Source organism: Cupressus sempervirens, chromosome 6 (genome assembly GCF_028749045.1).
Source record: "Cupressus sempervirens isolate cs-2001-9-10 chromosome 6, ASM2874904v1, whole genome shotgun sequence".
Taxonomy (NCBI): domain Eukaryota; kingdom Viridiplantae; phylum Streptophyta; class Pinopsida; order Cupressales; family Cupressaceae; genus Cupressus; species Cupressus sempervirens.
In genome coordinates, this window is record NC_143123.1 from 75879914 (window position 1) to 75900042 (window position 20129).

General features: G+C 37.2%; 1 protein-coding gene and 1 long non-coding RNA gene across 2 annotated transcripts in view; both read right to left on the reverse strand.

Annotated features, from left to right (window-relative positions):
• Positions 1–1231: 1231 nt before the first annotated feature.
• LOC149551234 (uncharacterized) lies at positions 1232–2618 on the reverse strand. The gene is made up of 4 exons (XR_016352710.1): positions 2460–2618; positions 2141–2213; positions 1574–1653; positions 1232–1370 (listed from the first exon to the last, which is right to left on the reverse strand). It is a non-coding gene; the product is annotated as an uncharacterized LOC149551234 (long non-coding RNA).
• Positions 2619–2672: 54 nt separating this feature from the next.
• LOC149551235 (E3 ubiquitin-protein ligase BRE1-like 2) overlaps positions 2673–20129 on the reverse strand; it is a 58491-nt gene continuing 41034 nt past the window's right edge. Inside the window, exons 16-19 of the mRNA XM_089786794.1 lie at positions 4355–4492; positions 4060–4262; positions 3791–3953; positions 2673–3623 (exon numbers count right to left, since the gene is read on the reverse strand). Coding sequence (XP_089642920.1) covers positions 3492–3623; positions 3791–3953; positions 4060–4262; positions 4355–4492 — 636 coding nt within the window. The 3' untranslated portion in view covers positions 2673–3491. The remainder of the gene's footprint in view (positions 3624–3790; positions 3954–4059; positions 4263–4354; positions 4493–20129) is intronic.

Below are 20129 nucleotides of genomic sequence, written 5' to 3' on the forward strand. Positions count from 1 at the left end.
ATATATTTTCCCTTTGATGTTCTCAAATTAATTAGATATCGGAAAAAGTGAATACAACAGTATATTGTCTAAACTGATTAAATAGTTTCAAATGTATTTTCCCTTTAATGTTCTCAAAATCAAGTAAATCTGTTTGTACTTGGCCAAATACTCTTGGAGGATTGCTCAGAATAGTTTTAGCAAATCACCACATCCCACATTTCACGAGTTAATCATATACACTTGAAATTACTCTTTTAGCAAATCAACACATCCCACATTTCATCAGTTGATCTTATACACTTGAAATTACTCTTTGAAATGTGTATAATTTTATATAAATGTAGCTCAAGTAATAACAAAAGAAATTTCAAGCACCAAAGGGAATACTACACATTCCGCAGCCAGCCTCTCTCTTTCACTAGATACAGATAGAAAGCTTACAAAATGGATTTCAACCACAAGAAAGTAAACGAATAGTCTAAAATGTTTTTTTATGACTACATTATGTAGCGTCATTGACCTTGATCTTAACCTTTTCATTCTGTGCTAAAGACAACACAAACCCAGTAAATTTACAACACCTCGCAATTACTTTGGCAAACATGATCTTGGCGACCTTTAGGTTCTACTTATAACCTCAGTTCTAACAGATAAAAGAGTGAAATTCCTTGGAACTCTTTAAGACTTCCGTTCAATTTGCTGGAAATGGTAGAACGTGAAATGGTTAGAATTTACAACCCATTCATTTTGCTAAAAGTTGGTAGGGAATGGAATTAACCGAATTATTTCATTCAATTGGGCAAATTCAAATTGTTAGAGTTGAACACCATATCTCAATAACATTCCCAACCAACCGAAAAAAAATGGAGGGACTGAAAACATGACCCTACTGCATGTTCACCCATCTCAACCATTTGAGTTTAAAGATATTTTCCTTGCCAGTAAGATCTTCCAAAGGCGACACCACAGTTCGGCTTCTGAGCATCGAGACATTTTTCTTCGCTTTCACCAAAAGCAAAAACCAACCACCAGTTCTGACGTGTTGGCCACCTGAAGGAACTGGCGAAATTGTTCACAGAGACTAGAATTCTCAAGCATCAGCTGCTTCATTTTCTGCCAGAGAAAGTATGAATATGTCTCATAACACCCTACATATTCTTCAGCTTAGAGATCTTGTCTCCCACTCTGGAACCTTTTCAAACCATTGCAAAACAAGTAAAATCGGATCCTTCAATGGATCAGTCTCGAAATCCTCTTACAGTCAAAGCAAACTGTGGATAATACATCTTGAACTATGCATGGAGAGAAGATATTTGAGTGTAAAGTACCCATAGAGAGTTTTGGCAATTAATCGAGAATATGGATGAAATTATGGTTCCTGCAAGCAACTAAATTTTGTTTGCTGTGTTAACTGTTACTCAAAAACTTATTCAAATATTTATATTTTAATCAAGTCAGAAGGCAAATTGCCAATTAAACTTCATGTAATATATTCTGGCAAAACAAAGCACTATTGGAAAGCATAAGCAACATGACAAAATAGTACTCGTAAAAAAATCTCGGTGCTGGCAATAACAGACTACATACTCACTGGAGTTCAATTTTCAGCCATATATTACGTCCTATTTAGGAACTAACACCAATTCCTTTTCAGGGTTGATTATCTGATTGCTGCACATAAAAAAAATAGAAGACAACTGGAGATTACTCACTTCGCAATGAAAATGTTTTAAGGTGGGGTCAAAATTAACTTTCTGATGTTCTAAGAACTGTGTAATTTCAGCTGTATTCAGATGTGCTATCCTAATGGATAACCAGCAGTTTGATAGCATTTTTCTTCTTCTTTTGGCTAGCTGGTTCTCAAGTCAAATGTGAACTAATCCAAAAATGTGCTATTCCAATATTTAGAATTTGGTCCACCTAAATAAAAATTCTAAAAACACGTAGATGGGATGGCCACGTATAAACTATCTTTTGAAAGCATTTTAGACAGGATAACGTTTGCTAGTTACTTTAAGTTTGATTCTTCAATATTTGTCCGCAGGTTGGTTTATATTTATTTATTCCTCACCTAGGCCAAGTATAAATGCAAGTCACACAACACTTTGAAAAAAAAAATTGAGGAAACCTAGTCAAGCACACCACTCTCACAACTTACATTAGGTTTTGCAGGTCTGATCTAAGCAAGGTTCCATTCTCCAGTTACATGTCACCTTCAGATGTACAATCATCTGCAGCATGCAACTAAATTTCAGAAACTTCCATATATTTCATGCACAGAACATACGAACAAAATAACATGCTTATGTTCTTCACAAACAAATGCAAGTCATTTATGATGTGTAAACCTCCATTAACACGGCTCGTATTTTTCTTCCAAAATATCAATGGGTCAGTTTTATTTTTCAATTAATTAATTTTTTTTTTTCATGTCTTAAATAACAAGAATCTAGTTAGGACCAACACTGACTACTCACAATCCTGGCAGAACTCTTGGTATAGCTTATTAATTCAATATAACTATTGTTTGTCATAATTTCCCATTCACGTTGGCCTCTTGGAATGCATTTCAATGGTATACAAAAGACAAACTTGCTTTTGCCATTAACATGTTCAGCTCAATCCAACTACTAGTCCTGTATTGGTAAAAACTAAAAACAATTAAGGTGTAAATATGCTCCAAAAAGGCATTGACACAAAATAAAGTAGTATATTGAAATGTAAAACCTTGAAGAATGCAAGACAATAGCCATGAAGATTAATTATGAACAAATTGATTCTCATCCCTCTACAATAACGGTACGCAATGGAAGGTTGAGGATAGTCGGCACCCAGATCTGAAATGCAAATAGGATTTCAAGACATCCCAAATACTGGGAGTGCCCAGTAAATGCATCCCTGGGTAAATACTGTGATCTCTGCAAGTACAAGTCAAACTACAGACACACTTCACCAACTATATGGCAAAGCACAGGACCATTTTGATGGAAAATAAAAAGCCACAGGAAAGTTTCACTTTGAACAATATCCAAAAGACATGATGCTTTGGTGTTAGGTTCCATTCCATATAAGCAATGGCATGATCACTGTCTTCAAGATCTGATCAAATGATTTGACAAATATTCAGTCAGCTACAGATAAATATACAGAGCAAGCCATCCATCCCAGCAAATCTAGAACTGAAACCTGAAAGTAACTGCATCTACAAGGCCAATGATATTACTTGGGAGGATGGACGGTATATACACCAGAACTCCCAGCACGTCTGAAAAAATATCTATCAGAAACAAAACCCTCCAAAAATGGAGAAATGCTAAACTTAACCAAGGAACCAATGTCTTCAATTAGAATTTTACATTTTTCAAAGGGAGATGGTCTACCCAGTTATAGGTTTGGGTAGGTCTTCACCAGCAAGCTCTGGTAGTAGATCCCCATCTTTGGTCTTAAACCCTTTAATCTACACTTCTCTCCCCTTCAGTTAGAAATACAATTTTTTTGGACCATGTTTATCATATGTATACTGGCTTCACATCATTCTGTCCAAACCCTACCCCACAGCATGGGCATTTGCGGTGACGAATCTCCAAGTTCCGGTGTATACAAGCAGCACAAAACAAGTGGAAACATTTGGTAATTACAACCTACCAAAAAAAGCACAAAACAACAACTTGTCAATTGAATATGACAAGAAAAATTAAAACAGATATTTAAATAGGGTTATTTTTCCCTTCATCAAATTCAATGAGTTGACACAATAGGTCAAACAGAGAAAAATGAAGAGCAAAATCCCAGTCTCGCTCTGTGTTACCTCTTTGGGTCTATCATGGCAAACACTGCATTTTAAAATTGCTTTATACTCCTTAATTTCTTCTTGAAGCTTTTCTAGTGCTCCACCTTCATTGAGAGCACTAAGGCGTGAAAATTTAGTGTTCAACGCTAACAATTCTTCTTCAACTCTCTTCTTCCCAAACCTAATGAATGTCATTCAATTGATATGTTAGATATGTAAATCTATTAAACGACAAGATAACAGTGTTTAAGAAATTAAGATAACTTAGAAAAGTAATTTCTACTAGCCTTTCATTCATCAATTCTGCTTGCACCTCGCCTGCTCTGTGCCTGCACTGTTCAAATTCTTTTCGCACAGCTTCAAGGCAAGACTTCAGAGATTGTGACTCTTTCTCTATATCAACTAAATTCCGTTTTGTGCTTTCTAGTGTAAGTGAAAACTGCCGGCTATCTTCACTTATCTTTCCCATTTGATCTAAGTAAGTCCTGATCTGTAGAATAAACAAGTGCAAGAGGAGAAAATACATAAGCCATATAATAGCATTGCTTTTCAAAAGATAGTCACATAAAAAACAAAATGTACCTGTTCTTCCAGGCGCATAATCTTCTGCTTATACATTTCTGCCGATGTATTTGCCTGCTGCAATTGTTTTGACATTTCTTGCCTCTCCAAAAGAAGGGAGTTTTGAACCTGCTTTGCCTTGACACTCTCGGATACGAGCTGGTACATGACAGTAACCCCCTTAGCAACAATACACAGAAAAGGACATTCAAACATATACAAAATTGAAAAGCAGGCTTCCCAAGTTTGTTTCCAACTGAAAATGGCATGCAGTCTTATTGTAAACTTACTGTATAATTAATTCCTATTCACACAAATAGTGTGAGGCCTCACCCCTACCCATCCTAGCATAGATACTGTACTTCCATTTTGTTATTTAAGACTGGATATCTCGACATATATTTTGATACTTGATGGACAGTAAATTTTGCTACTTATTCGATGATATTTACCTTGTGATCTTCCATTATGATATGTATTAGGACTTATTTGGCATAGTCGATGAATTAATGGATATTTATTCAATATTTCACTATTATGACAAGAAATGGAATTATGATGTGATTCAAATGCTAAATTTGATCTTGTTAGGAAAGTAACATGCAGTTTGTTTTTGAGGATTAATGATTAAATGCTTTATATGTAAATGATAGAGAATAGGATGTTAATTATGGAATGTGATATATGTGAATGGTGAAATAACGAAATTATTATGTACCTTTACTTTCATATGTATTTTATATGTGACTTTTCATTGGACTACTGATGCGCGAGTTTAGTGTGCAGGAAAAAAACCATAGAAACTTAACAGGGAAACAAGGTATAAACACATGTTAATATGACACTGCCAAGGTGAATCTTTAGAAGATTCGTAAACTTCGTTGTGATGTGTTTATTTTGTAAACGTGAGATGTATGCTTGTAGTATGTATTTCATGAGTAGATTCAAAACATGTCATGTGTGATGTATAGTGAATTTTGTGTGTGTCACTTGACACTTGTACTCGTTATGTGAAAATGACATGCTCTCTGAAAATGGATCATGTAGCCACCTTATCTCAAGTTAAATTCCTTAATTAAGAATTAGAATTATTGCCTTGACTTAGTAAGGAAAACAAAGTTACCACCATAGAAAAATTGAAATTGAACTTACCTAGCATTGTGAGGGCCATAAAGTAGCTTTAAGGTGAATTTGTGATAGAAATAAACCCTACCCATGTTAATACTTTAAGTTAGGGGACTAATAGTGACCACTAGGGTGCCTAGAAGACCTAGGAGACCCCAAAAAGGATGCATTTTTTATTGAATCTGAAAATGGGAGTCTTATATAGAGGAATGGCCAAATTAGACACTCACTTGCCCACTCTCTATCTTTAGAGACAACTAGGGTTTGGAGGAAGAGGATAAGGAGCCCTACTACAACTTTTCATTTGCCATTGCTTGGAGTGAGGGTGGTATCCATGATCCATGGTGTTTCTTCATTGCACTAAAGATTTGATATGGTGTTCCTTCATTGCATTGCAAGATTGATATGGTGTATTTTCATTGCATTATAGATTTGTTATGTGTAGATGTGGTTTTGTGAAGAATCTTGTTGTATGTGCGTTGAATGTGAGAAGTTTTATGAAATTTCTTTGCTTGAATCTTGTTTGTTCATGTTGATTGTTTGTGTAAATGGGTGTGAAGCATCACTCACCCTTGGGAGGGAAAAGATGCTTGGGTGAAGGGGTTAGTTGGGCTCACCCACGTAGTTGAGAAACTCTCCCATGTGTGGAGATGATTTGGATGTGTTTCAATGGAGTATGGACTTCATGATTTCTTGCATTCTTGGGAGGTATAAGGAGGTGTATGAAGGGGGATGATATTGATAAGCCTTGAAGGGCATGTTATTTATGGAAAAATGTGTTTTTATGAGATTCATGGATTTGGAATTCTCCTAATGGAGAGAGCCCACCTTCACCCTATATCTTGATTCTATGGTAGAATCTATGTGCAAGCCTTGGAATGGGTTGTATTGTGTTGTGTTGAATTTGTGTTGTTATAGTTGCATGGTATGTGAATGTGAAGGTGTGCAACCGTTTGTGCTTTGTTTCCCCAAGCTCGGTGGGTGGTCTCTTTGAGGCCTAGGTTGGGAGGTGAGCCTTCATGGTTCCCCATTTTGTCTCTATTTTGCAGGTTTACTTGACAATCTTGGAAACTTGGAGTTATGTAGTCTATTCCTTGCAAAGGAGAGAAGACTCTATTGTAATGTGTTGAAATGGAGAAACAAACTCCATCTTGTTATGTGAATTAGTTTGCTTGTGAGAGTGTTATTATTGTTCTCAATCATTGTGTTTAGAAAGATTGTGAATCATCTATGTATTGTAAAGAGAAAAGGTCCCTCCATTGTATATATTGATATAATGACTTCACCACCTTATGTGCATGCTTGTTAATTGTTGAATAAAAACTTGAGAGGAACATGGAAGAAAGAGTTATTGTAAAGATGATGTTGGTTCCTAATTTTGGATATGAATGTATTGAAAAGAAGAGTTAAGCATCAATGTAGGCATCTGTATGATGTAATAAGATTATCCATTGTTATTCCATTATTATCCATGCTCATAGAATAAATAGATGTTTTTCTTTATCAATCTTGATTCATACATAGTCGTAGCATATGCAATTGATTAGAAAATGAAATTGTATTTAGTTTAAATCATGAAATAGAAATTATTTTGAAAATTGAATACTTGTTGTTCCTAAAGTTGCATGCATAGATTTTCAGTTATGTTACGTATAGAAGTATTCTTGTAATTCAGTTGATAGCAATAGGATAATTGTTATGAACACAATCGTTTGATTTGCTCTATAGAATATGCATTGGATTGGATTTTACTTTGTTAAAGTATGATCATTTCATTTTTGAAGACAATCATAAGAATCCATGAAGAAAACTAGTCAAAAAAAAAATTTAACTTCAAAAGCAACCTGTAGGTGTTTATTTGCTTACTGGAAAATGTATGGCAACCCAACTAAATCACTCCCAGAAAAATTACAGTCAATAGAATATTAATATTTGAATAAAATAAGCATATTACACCTTTAGTACTATATATATATATATATATATATATATATATATATATATATCAGTCAACTTCATAATTATGGGGCCTGCCAAGAAGTAAACAAAAAAAATTATAATTTTAGGAATGTATGGAAGGAAGATAGTACCTTAGCCAAACACCAATAAATACATCTAAAAATATATATATATTAAAAAACTACATGTTATTGCCATCCCATGGACGTGACCTGGTCCTTAATCATAGCAGGTGGCTGATTTTAAAAACATAATATTAAATATTGCAAGTGGGGGAAGGTAGGACATACCTTTTCCCCCCACTCCCTAAACTAGGCGGCCTTTCCTTCAAGGGAGGCATTTATGGCATTAAGTGCCTTGTAAGGCACGCCTCCCTCCTTCCTCTTTCCCACGTGGGAAGAGAGAGGGAAGGGTGGGGGGCATTGGGAAAAGGGGAGGGTAGATGGTTAGGGGTAGGGGTAGTTAGTTAGGTAAGAAAGTTAGTAAGTTAGTTTTAAAAAAAAATTACTTTTTTTTTAATTGCTATAAAGTGAAAGGGGTAGGATGGAGTTTTAGGAAGTTAGGATATTATAATGAAGGAATTAAATTTTTAAAAAATATAGATGTTGTTTTATGGGATTGTTGGGTAATGAAGTTATGGCTTAGTAAGTAATAATAAATTAAGGTTAATGTAGTTTATGAAAACTAATAAATTAAGATAAATGAAATTTATGAAATTAACAGATTAAGGTTAGTGTAATGAAAAAAATTAATAAGTGTTAAGACAACATAGGTAGTTTCTAGAAAATAGTAAAATGTAAAATTAAGATGTTTATAGATAGCCAAAGGTTAAGGTAGCTTTATGATGAATTGGACTAACTAAAAAGGTATGTCATTTAGAAGTAATTAATGAGAATGTTTTCTAATAAATTAAGGTTATATGGATTCATTGAAAAAATTTAATAATTTAGCTAATTCGCATATAGGTACTAGTAAAGAGAGATATGTTTATGTAAAGATAATAATAACAATAAAATAAAATAAAATAACAAATCCATTGATTAATTAATATTTGGGGGCTAGTTAGTAGTGTCTAGTTAGTAAGTTACCAAATGGTTGAAGTGTAAATAAAGGATAAAAGATAAGATGTTCATTAAAGGGATGTTTTTACGCAATTAATAAAAAAAAATGGAAGATAAATGGAATAGGTAGGTATGAGATGGAGTGACTTGCATTTAAACATTCAGGACAATTACTAAACAATCCCATGTTCGTAAACCCTGGAAACCTCACAACTACATTATTACATGCATTGTGGAGAGTCTCAATTAAGAGTATGGTAGGTGGAGTACTTATAACCAATATCATGATAACTTAGTAGTGCAGGCATTGATAGACAATCAGGCAAGCCATCTTAGAAAACTCAAATCCAGATTTTCGAATGGAACTATCTTCGTTCCATCATCAATCTTAACATCCCCTAGTTAAGTATAGATTTTGTATCATATCTTCGAATATATCTCTTGTTTTAAGAAATTTTTTGTCAGTTGTGTTTTCTTTTGCCTTGTAGAATTGTGGGCATGATATTCTAGTATCAGAGCTTTTGGTTTTAACACTAGGAGCCTAACCCATTACATCTAACCTATGAACTGCAACTTTGTGTAGGATGCCCGCAGTCACCCGCAATGGTCGTCGGAGGGCCAAAGGTCCTAGAGCAAACCCAGCACGCCAAGAGGGGGTAGGACAAGATGTGGGAGGACCCCCACCGGAGCAACCTCCGACTCTTGATCAAGTTTTGAATGCTATCAATAATCTTATTGGGGTAGTGTAGCAGAGATTACCACATGTCATTCCACAGCCAGGACAACAGAGTGCAGAGGGGCATGGAGCCGATATCAAGGAAAGAAATAGGAGTCTCCCACCCAGACTTGCAGAGGATCAGGGGGAAGCATCTGTACACCAGGTCGAGCCACCCCCTACATTAGAGCGAGCACCAGTGAGAGCACCTCGTGACATTGGGGATGAGATTAGTGAACTACTACAACTCAAGCCACTCATATTCACCGGTACCATAGATGGCACACGTGCGGAGGCATGGCTACAGAGTTTACAGAGGTGCTTTGGATTGTGTACCCACGGGAGCAATCTGAAGGCACGACTGGCCATACACCTATTACGAGAAGATGCCTCCATTTGGTGGCAGCAGCAGGAGACCGTAAGGAGAGTAGACATAGAGACACTCACATGTGAGTCCTTTGTGGACCGTTTCAAAGATAGATATTTGTCAGAACACTTTACACAGAGGCAAGTTGAGGAGTTCCATGATCTTCAACAAAGGGGTCTCACAGTGGCCCAGTATGAGAGTAGGTTCTTGGAGCTACTTCCTTATGTGGAGTACATGAGAGATGAGAAGTTACGCATCCATCAATTCATTAAGGGCCTTAACTTATCTCTCCAGGGATCAGTGCGACTGGCATTTTCTACCACTTTTAGAGAGGCAGTTGAGACGACATTGGTTGCTGAAGACATTCGTACTAGACAGGAATCTCGGGATAAGTCCCATGACTAGAACCCCTCCCAGCAGCCAACACAGCAAAAACCCTCTTGAAAGGGTAATCAAAGTCATTCAACAAGGTCCTCAAAGGCCCCACAAACACAACAAAGAGGTCAGCAGGATAGCAAACACAGGTCATCTCAGGGTTACCGAAGCAAACAGTGGCAGACACAGGGCCCCAAACGTGATCAGAGGCCACAGAACTAGTATACACAGCCAGCCAGGACTCGGCAGTCCTCTAGGGGAGGCTTTAGTGGGTCTAGCAGGACAGTCCAAGCCATAGGGAGTACAAATTCAGACCCATGGGCCATGTTATGTTTGTGGTGGTATGGGTCATATTGCGAGAGTGTCCACAGGGTCCCACAATAGGTAGTCAGCGAGGAGCCACCTTTGAGCCTACAGTAGGTGATATGGGCAGATCTCACAAGGTGTTTGCAGCGGTTGATAACCGCCAGATCGAGCACCAAGCCACAGTGATTGAGGCTACAGGTATGATTAGAGGATATGAGATTACTATACTATTTGAGTCTGGAGCTACAAACTCTTTTATATCTCCATTTGTAGTGGAACGATGTAGGCTAGTGGCAACTAGACAAGATGTTGACTGGGAGGTTGAGTTAGCTTCAAGGGCTAGGGTGTCAGTTGACTCCTCCATCCATGGAAGATAAATGGAATAGGTAGGTATGAGATGGAGTGACTTGCATTTAAACATTTGGGACAATTATTAAACAACCCCGTGTTCGTAACCCCTGGAAACCTCGCAACTACATTATCACATGCATTGCGGAGAGTCTCAATTAAGAGTATAGTAGGTGGAGTACTTACAACCAATATCATGATAACTTAGTAGTGCAGGCATTGATAGACAATCAGGGAACCCATCTTAGAAAACTCGAATCCAGATTTTCAAATGGAACTATCTTCGTTCCATCATCAATCTTAACATCCCCTAGTTAAGTATAGATTTTGTACCATATCTTCGGATATATCTCTTGTTTTAAGAAAAAAATTGTCAAATGTGTTTTCTTTTGTCTTGTAAAATTGTGGGCATGACAAATAGCTGAGAGTTGCATACACAAATCACTCATCGAATTAAATAATTTAAAGAGCAAAATTCCCTTGGAAACACTCCCCTTTTCGACCTCTCTCAAAAAAAATACTCCCAAACTTTCATAAGCCTATGGAAGCTCTCAAACTTCCAAATCCCTATTGATTAATCTTCCAACAATAATCCATTCAAGGAATAACAATATACATACAATGTTGCACTGAACATTAAAAACAATCTTACAAAGTTCATGAACATAACACTAGCTGCATTGAACAAGGTAATAATCTTAACAAGTTATTTTTACAGGGTTATTTGTCAATGAGATTTTCTTCTCATTTTCAATCTGAAAAATCACCCAGCCCCCTTTAATTCAAATCCGGTTCCATCGGCAGTACCTGCAAACAATTATAATCAAGATGTTTGTTTGTTCTTTAAGTATTTCATGACATTAGAAATTCCTTCATTGTTTCCCTGTCAAGTGGAGAACCTCATTGTAAGCAGAAACTGAGAGCTAAGGCATTAGGGCTTAAAGCCCTGCCGTGCATTTTAAGTCTTTTAGAATGGTATTTAATCGGGGAACAAATGGTATCTGTTGGGTAGAGTGCAGCTAAATGGATTAAGAAATAAAGCCCACTATTGGTCGGAAAGGGTTAAGACACGAGGTAGTGCTCAATAACTCTTTAAGAAGCTATCACTCCTCACGCTTCAGAATATAAACATGCAGCAGCAAAAACTTAGAGCAGATAAAAGTAAACAAATGGGTGGGGCATACAAATGGAAACCAAGAAACTCGAAAACTTGCAGTTAAGCTGTAGGAAATTTTAGGTTCCACCCTTTCAGTGTCTACCAAGGGGGCAATGTTTCTCAACTCGACTTAGAAGTAAATACTTCTTGTACATATAATAATAAATATTCAGCAACAAATGACTGGAACAGTGAGGTCTACAAACAGCCTGAGAAGCTTAAGGACTAAGGCTGTAAAGATGTACATAGATCTCTACTGTGATTGGACATCACAGGAGCAACTCCCACTGTTTACAAGACGATGACATCTATGATTTGGAGAGGCAGACTATTGAGGAGGGTGGATTTGCAGGGGGACTGAATGACATTGATGAGGAGGAAGAGGGCTCTTAGAGCGAGGAGGATGCAGATGATGAGGCAGCATTGCAAGGGTCAGCCCCATGTGCATCTAAGATGGAGGTCCAATCACAGCTACAGCCACAGCCGATTTCTAGCACTAGACTCCCTCCCACTCCAACAGTTTTTACTAGAGCTGTTGGGAAGGGGAAGAGGAAGATGTGGCATATTTTGATATTGTACTTGACACCTGCATTTTCTTATAGTTTTACAAAGACAATTTGCTATTTTTAGTTTTATTTAGAGTTCAGAGTCCAGACTACCAGACTATGGCTATCAGAGTCCAGACTATCGGACTATGGCTATGAGTCATTAGCAGTCTGCGTGAGGATGTGATTTTGTATCCTGTTTTCATTTATATATACCTAGATGAGCTCATTTGGTTGGTTTACTTATTTACTAACTCATTACACGTGCCTCATTATTAAATTTTGCAAAAAAAATGAATTTCCAATTAAATTTAACAATTTTTTAAGTTCCTGGGAAGTTCCCAACTCTTATCTGATGTTTGCCGATATCTTTTTTGTTGCCCTCAACGATAAATCGCCAATACTGATATTGTGAACTATGATTATAACAAGTCAATTTTTAATACAAAGTCAAGCCAAGTCCTGTTGATGTGAGGTTTTGCATGCATAATCAAATACTTAGTATTCCACGACGAAACACTGAATCTCCAACTCTCTCTTGAATAAGGATGCTCATATGCTAAAACAATGTATCTGAATTGTAGACTTTCACTCAGTTTTATGATGTGATATGTTGGTTATCACAAAGGGAATTGCGTTCTTCAATCAACAGATATCAACTTGACTTTAACTTCTTCCAACTACTTCTAACTAAACAAACTACAAAGGATAAGGGAGAGAATGTCAATTTAACTCTGAATGTAAGATAATGGTGATGATGGGCTAAAACTCTAGCCAATCCTTACTTCGTAGGGTCAACTAGGCATAGGAGAATGCTATCTTCTATTGTTGCAGGAATGGTTTTCACATTGTCGACACTCATTCAAATACCCTATAAAGGTGCAATCTCAATGAACCTCTCCAGTAGAAGTTAAAACACTTGCAATTTAGGTCAGATTAACTTTGCACTGTTACTTACAATCAGCGAGTACCAAAAGGTATGGACACTAGCTTCACCATTAATCACCCTTCAACAATATCTTCCATCCATCTACTTCTACTCAACATGAAATCTAATCTATATGAGAAATTGCAGAAATATGCAACACTCCTAAGCAACACAAGTAATCCACCATGAAGACCAACAACGAGTCAGCAATTACTTTCATTAAAATACCATTAATCACCCTTCAACAATATCTTCCATCCATCTACTTCTACTCAAAATGAAATCTAATCTATATGAGAAATTGCAGAAATATGCAATACCCCTAAGCAACACAAGTAATCCACCATGAAGACCAACAATGAGTCAGCAATTACTTTCATAGAAATACCATTAATCACTCTTCAACAATATCTTCCATCCATCTACTTTTACTCAACATGAAATCTAATCTATATGAGAAATTGCAGAAATATGCAATACTCCTAAGCAACACAAGTAATCCACCATGAAGACCAACAATGAGTCAGCAAATGCTTTCATAGAAATATGGTAATAACTTCAACAAGTCTCCTCCTACTCTACCTCTATTCTATCCTCCTCTCTAATGAATCTAATCTCAGTAGTTACAAATGAGCAGGCCTTGGCCTTTTGTTATTGTTCAATTAAAATCAAGGGCCACTATCAATTCAAGATCAAGGGCCAAGAAAGCTAAATTTAATTTGTATAAATTATTGGCACCAAAGAAGGCCGACTGGGATGGAGACAAAGTTAAATTTAATTTGTAAAATATAGGCACCAAAAAGGGCCGACTGGGTAATTAAAATTGTAAAGCTGTCATACACACACACACACACACACACACACACACACACACACACCTGCGACATGTACTCTTGGCAGAAGGCAGCAATCCAGTATGATTGTGACAGCAGCGAATTTAAAGGTAGCAGTGATTGTAATTTACCTGTGAACTACAATCAGAACAGGGCTGTGAATCATAACAGTGAATTATCAGGTCAGATCTGGGCACACATCCATTTAGATATATTATTCTGCCTGAGGTCTACATTTAATTATGCAGTGGCGATACATCTTTGTTTCGAAATATCTATGATTTGCTTCATTGAGCAGTGATCTTCAGCAAATGAATAACTGTGCAATATGTAAATTGATTGATAAAAGAGCAATAATAGATGATCTAATTTGGTGTTGGGTTTTTTCTTCCACTTCAGAGGTTTTCGCAGGGTAATCATGTTGTGTTCTTATGCTTCTCTCCATTTTTTTAATTTACAGTTGCTTCTGATCACCAAAATCAACATGGTATTGAACCTAGGTTCGTACTAACTAGTGATCAGAATTAACCATATTTGTCCAGCTCCTTGTTTTTGTCTTCAATTGTCAAGAAGGGAACAGGTTTAAAGGTAGAAGATAGGCTGTAAGGAGCACTAAATTTTAACTCTTGGAAGGTGTGAGTTCTTCTTGCATTTGAGGAAAATGAATTGCTAGAATTTGTACAAGGAGAAGAACAAATTGTACCTACAGATACGGATGAGCTCAGTAAATTCAAGAAGGATGCTCTTAAGGCCAAGAAGATCCTAACAGATTCAGTCAAAGACCATCTTGTCCCTGTCACTTCCAAGATGTCTACATCCCGAGAAACTTTCAAACAGTTGAAAGGAATGTATGAGATCAACAACATGAGTAGGGCACTTACATTGAGAAGACAATTGCTTCAATCGAGATGAAAAAGGGTGAATCTGTCGTGGCACTCTTCTCGATGATTTCAGAATTGAAAGATCAACTAAATGCCATTGGTGGTGAGGTAGTAAACAAGGATTGTGTCATGCTCGCATTAAATGGTATTCCACACTTTTGGGAGCCATTCGTTCAAGGCCTAAGCGGAATCGATAAACTTCCTACATTTGATCTTCTTCGTGCTGATTGTATTCAAGAAAAATCTAGGCTTACAGCAAGAGGAATCAAGACTTCTCATGGTGAAGAAAATCAAGTCCTTGCTACCCAATCAATCAAGAAGAAAGGTAGTCCTTGGAAGAAAAATGAATTCAAAAGGAACAACAATTTCAGACCTCATGATGCTAGCAACTCAAGGAAGAAACCAAGAGATCTCTCTCATATCCGATGCTTCATATGTGATAAGTTTGGTCACTGTGCCAAGGAATGCCAAGCTCAACTCAATCAGCAAGACGCAAAACCTAAATGAAGTTGTCAGCAAAGATGATAACAAAGGCTTATCTCTTCTATTTCTGCTTTATCAAGTAACATTCCTACTGACAGTGATACTTCGTTGATAGATAGTGGTGCGTCTAGACATATTACTGGCTATAGAGATAAACTTTCAGATCTTATTGAAAAAGAATCTAACCTTCATGTTGTCATAGGTGATGATGCTCAATATTCTGTAAGAGGTTTAGGTAACTGTAACACCTCCTTTAACTTGGCTTCTGGATTTCCCTTACAGCTTTTTAATGTTTTATTTGTACCAGGAATTAAAAGAAATCTAGTCCATATCTCTGCTCTAGAAGATAAAGGTTATCAAATTGCATTTTCAGGAGGGTGCTTGCATGGCCTATGAATTCCAACATCAAATCAGCTTGGGTAATTGTTAACAGGTTTGAAAGTCTCTACAAGATCCAGCTAAACCATTTCAAGCTCTCATTCATGAATCACATGAGTCTAGCGATCTATGGCATAGAAGGCTTGGACATCTTCACTATCGAGCTCTTCCAATCCTTGAGAAGATGGTTTAAAGGTATGCCTAAACTCAGTCATGTTCATAATGATGTATGCAAGGGTTGTGCCATTGGAAAGAATACTAAAGGCTCTTTTCATAAAAGTGAACCTAGATCTAAGGAGAAACTAACTCTTGTTCATTCTGATTTATGTGGTCCCACGTTTGTTGCTTCTCTTATGGGTTTTTATATTATGTAACCTTCATAGATGACTTTTCTAGAAAACATGGATTTATTTCTTAAGATCAAAGGAATCTCATGAGGTCTTGAATAGATTCAAAGAGTTTAAATCTTTAGCTGAAAATTTATCTAGGAAAAGAATAAAAGTTCTTAGATCTGACAATGGAGGTGAGTACACCTCGGGTAGTTTTCATGATTTGTGTGTAGAAGCAAGGATCAAGAGGAGTTATGTGCTCCCTACAATCGTCAACAAAATGGTATTGCTGAAAGAAAGAACAGATCCTTTATCCAAGCAGCAAAGGCAATGATTCATGTTCAAAACCTACAGATGTTTCTATGGGCTGAAGCGGCTAGGGCTGTTGTCTATATTTAGAACAGGTGCCCTCAAAACGTCTTAAAAGATATGACTTCGGAAGAAGCCTTCACAGGAATCAAACTGGACATCAGCAATTTGAAAATCTTCAGCAGTCCAGTGTACATTCACATCCCAAGGAGAAGAGAACAAAATTGGAACCTTCAAGTAAGAAAGGTATACTTGTGGGTTACAGTGAAAATTACAAAGCATTCAGAATTACATTCCAAGATAGAAATACATTAAGTAGAGATGTTATTTTTGAAGAGAATGTTGCATTAAGGAAATCTAAAGGTTCAATAATTGAGAATGAAAACGATGTCAATGATAATCAAGATATGGACATCAACCATAATGTTGAGTATCAAAGGGCGTATGCAGAGCCCTCAGAGCCTTTAGATCACATTGAGCCTATGGATCCTACTGATGGACCAAGAGACATCACAATAAGCAAGAAAAAGAACACTTTGGGTGAGGAACACCATTCAGGAAGCTAAAACGTTTGCTGCCCCTCAAGCCACCTTCAAGGAAAGTAGAAGACCTCAATAGTTCTCCAACTACGTTGCATTGATGTACAACCTTATTGAATCTGAACCCTCTAGCACTAAAGAAGTGATGAACCAACAAGTATGAAAAGAGTCGTTACACCGCCCTAGGAGACGGGGGGACGGGGGGGCAAGTTTCCGAGACAGGGGGACAGAGGGGCCTTGATTTGGGGACGGCAGGGGGACGGCGGCAGGGGGTGGGGGGTGGCGGAAGGAGCAGGGGTGTATATACCATACATATGGTACTTAAAATGCTAGTTATGGAAAGATGTACTACAATTATACAATATAAGATACAAAGATGTAAAAAACCTTAAACGTTGAACATTGCATTGAAGTTTTCAATTGGAACATCATGATTCATGATCAAATGACAAACAAACAATGAACATTGAACATTGAACATCAGCAAATAATAAATATTAGTCTAGACTCTATATATCAGCCTTCAGATCAATAATATGAGTATCTAGACTCTACTATCTAATAGTAATCAATGATCATATGAGTCATGACATAAAGATGATTACAATAAGTATAATGTGCCATGAATCATGATATCAAAATAAGTATATAATGCAAACAAAAACTACAAGTCTCCAAGAGTCCAAATCAAAATGTCAAATCAATGAAAGAGACTCCTTGGCATCCCCCACTCCTTGGCGTCCCCCCTCAATGAAGAAGACTCCTTGGTGTCCCCCCACACCCCCACACTCGGAGACATCTCGCCGTCTCGGAGACCTCTAGCCGTCTCGGAGACATCTCGTCGTCTCTGAAACGTCGAGACGTCGTCCCCCCGTCTCCAAGACGGCCCCTTTTTTTTTTTTGTGGGGGGGGGGGGGGGGGACGCATCCGCATGTTACACTGGCCAAAAGATGTCATGGATGAAGAGTATGAATCCATAATCAAGAATGATGTATGGGAGATTGTACCAAGACTGAAAGGTAAGTCTATTGTATCCTCTAAATGGCTATGGTAGCATTAAGAGATATAAAGTTCGATTTGTAGCTCGTGGTTTTTCTCAAAAGGAAGGCATAGATTATCAGGAAACAGTGACACCTGTAGCTAGATATAACTCTATTGGATCTATTATAGCCATTTTTGCAGCTAAATGTTGGAAGTTGCACCAAATGGATATAAAGACTACTTTCCTTGAATGGTGTCATTGAGGAAGAAGCCTACATTGAGCAAATAGAAGGTTATGAGATCCATAAAAGGGAATCTCATGTATGCAGAATAAATAAAGCTCTTTATGGAGTCAGACAAGTACCTCGAGCATGGTACAAAAGAATTGACAAATATTTGGTAAGCTTAGGATCTTGTAAAAGTGATGATGATCCTAATCTTTGTTTCAAAGTATTTAATGATGAAATGTTAATTCTAGTTTTATATGTGACTTGTTTCTAACTGGTAAAGAAAGTCTTATCATTAGATGCAAGAAAAAATTAACTACCGAATTTGAAATGAAAGACTTAGGACTAGTACATTACTTTCTTGGATTAGAAGTATGGCAAAGATCTAATCAGATTATCTCAAGTCAAAGAAAATACTATAGATATTTTGAAAAGATTTGGTATGATGGATTGCAAGCCTACGGTAACTCCTATTGAAACTAACTTGAAAAAGTTGGGTGTATGTGTTGTTGATTCTGATTTTGCAAATCCAACTTAGTACAAGCAGTTGATCGGATCCTTTATGTACCTAGTTAACACTAGACGGAAGATTTACCATGTGGTCAGTGCTCTTAGCGAGTTCATGAATGAATCAAAGCATGTCCATCTCATTGCAGCCAAACATATATTAAGATATTTGCTTGTTACTATTGGCTACGGTTTGATATATGCTCTCAACACCATTGTTACCATTGAAGGCTATTGTGACTCAGGTTGGGCAGGTAGTGTTACCAACAAAAAAAGCAATTCAAGATTATGCTTCAGTTTAGGATCTGCTATGATTTCATGGGCCTGCAGAAAAAAGTCCTCAATTGCTATGAGTACTGCTGAAACATAATACATTGCTGCTAGTGTTGCTCCTCATTGGGTTGTTTGGAAAACTTTTGGATCCTTCAGTCATTCATTGTGACAATCAAAGCTGTATAAAAATGTCCATCAATCCGGTATTTCATGACAAGTGGAAACTCATTATCACTGTATTCAAGACATGGTACAAAGAGGTGCAATTCAGCTGACATATATCAGCACTCAGGAACAGATAGCAGATATTCCCACCAAGCCTCTTACTCGAGTGAAGTTTGAGTACTTTAGAGATAGCTTGGAATTGTGGAGAAAATAGCCCTTGCTGAGAGAGAGTTTCGGCATCATTGATACACCTAGCTGTATCACCCACTCTGCAGGCAATGCAAGGTAGTAGAGTATTTATTGACCTTCCTTGAGAGAAGGCTTGATAACCCTCTTCCACCCTCTGCAGGTATGCATGATGGGCATCATGGATATGAAAATACCTGTGACATAAACTCTTGGCAGCAAATTCCCATAGGCAGTGATCGAGTCTGATTGTGACAGCAGCAAATTCAAAGGTAGCAGCAATCCAGTCTGATTGCGACAGCAGAGAATTCAAAGGTAGTAGCGATTGTAATTTACCTGTGAACTACACTCAGAACGGGGTTGTGAATCATAACAGTGAATTATCAGGTTAACTCTGGGCACACATCCATTCAGATATTATTCTTCTGAGGTCTACATTGAATTATGCAGTGGCGATACATCTTTGTTTAGCAATATCAATGATTTGCTTCATTGATCAGTGATCCTCAGCAAATCAATAACTGTGTGATATGTAAATTGATTGATAAAAGGGCAATAATAGATTATCAAATTTGGTGCTGGGTTTTCCCCTCCAATTTGGAGGTCTTCCCAGGGTAATTGTGTTGTGTTCTTATGCTTCTCTCTGTTTTTTTAATTTACTGTAACTTCTGATCACTAAAATTAACAAGGTAGAGGCATTGAATGCCTTCCAAATGTACACTAGGCATGATATGATTGAATGTGCTTGAACACCTGTAACTCGAACCTTCTGATTGGTTGTTGATGACTGGGTGCCACCTTAACATTCTCATCTTGTAGA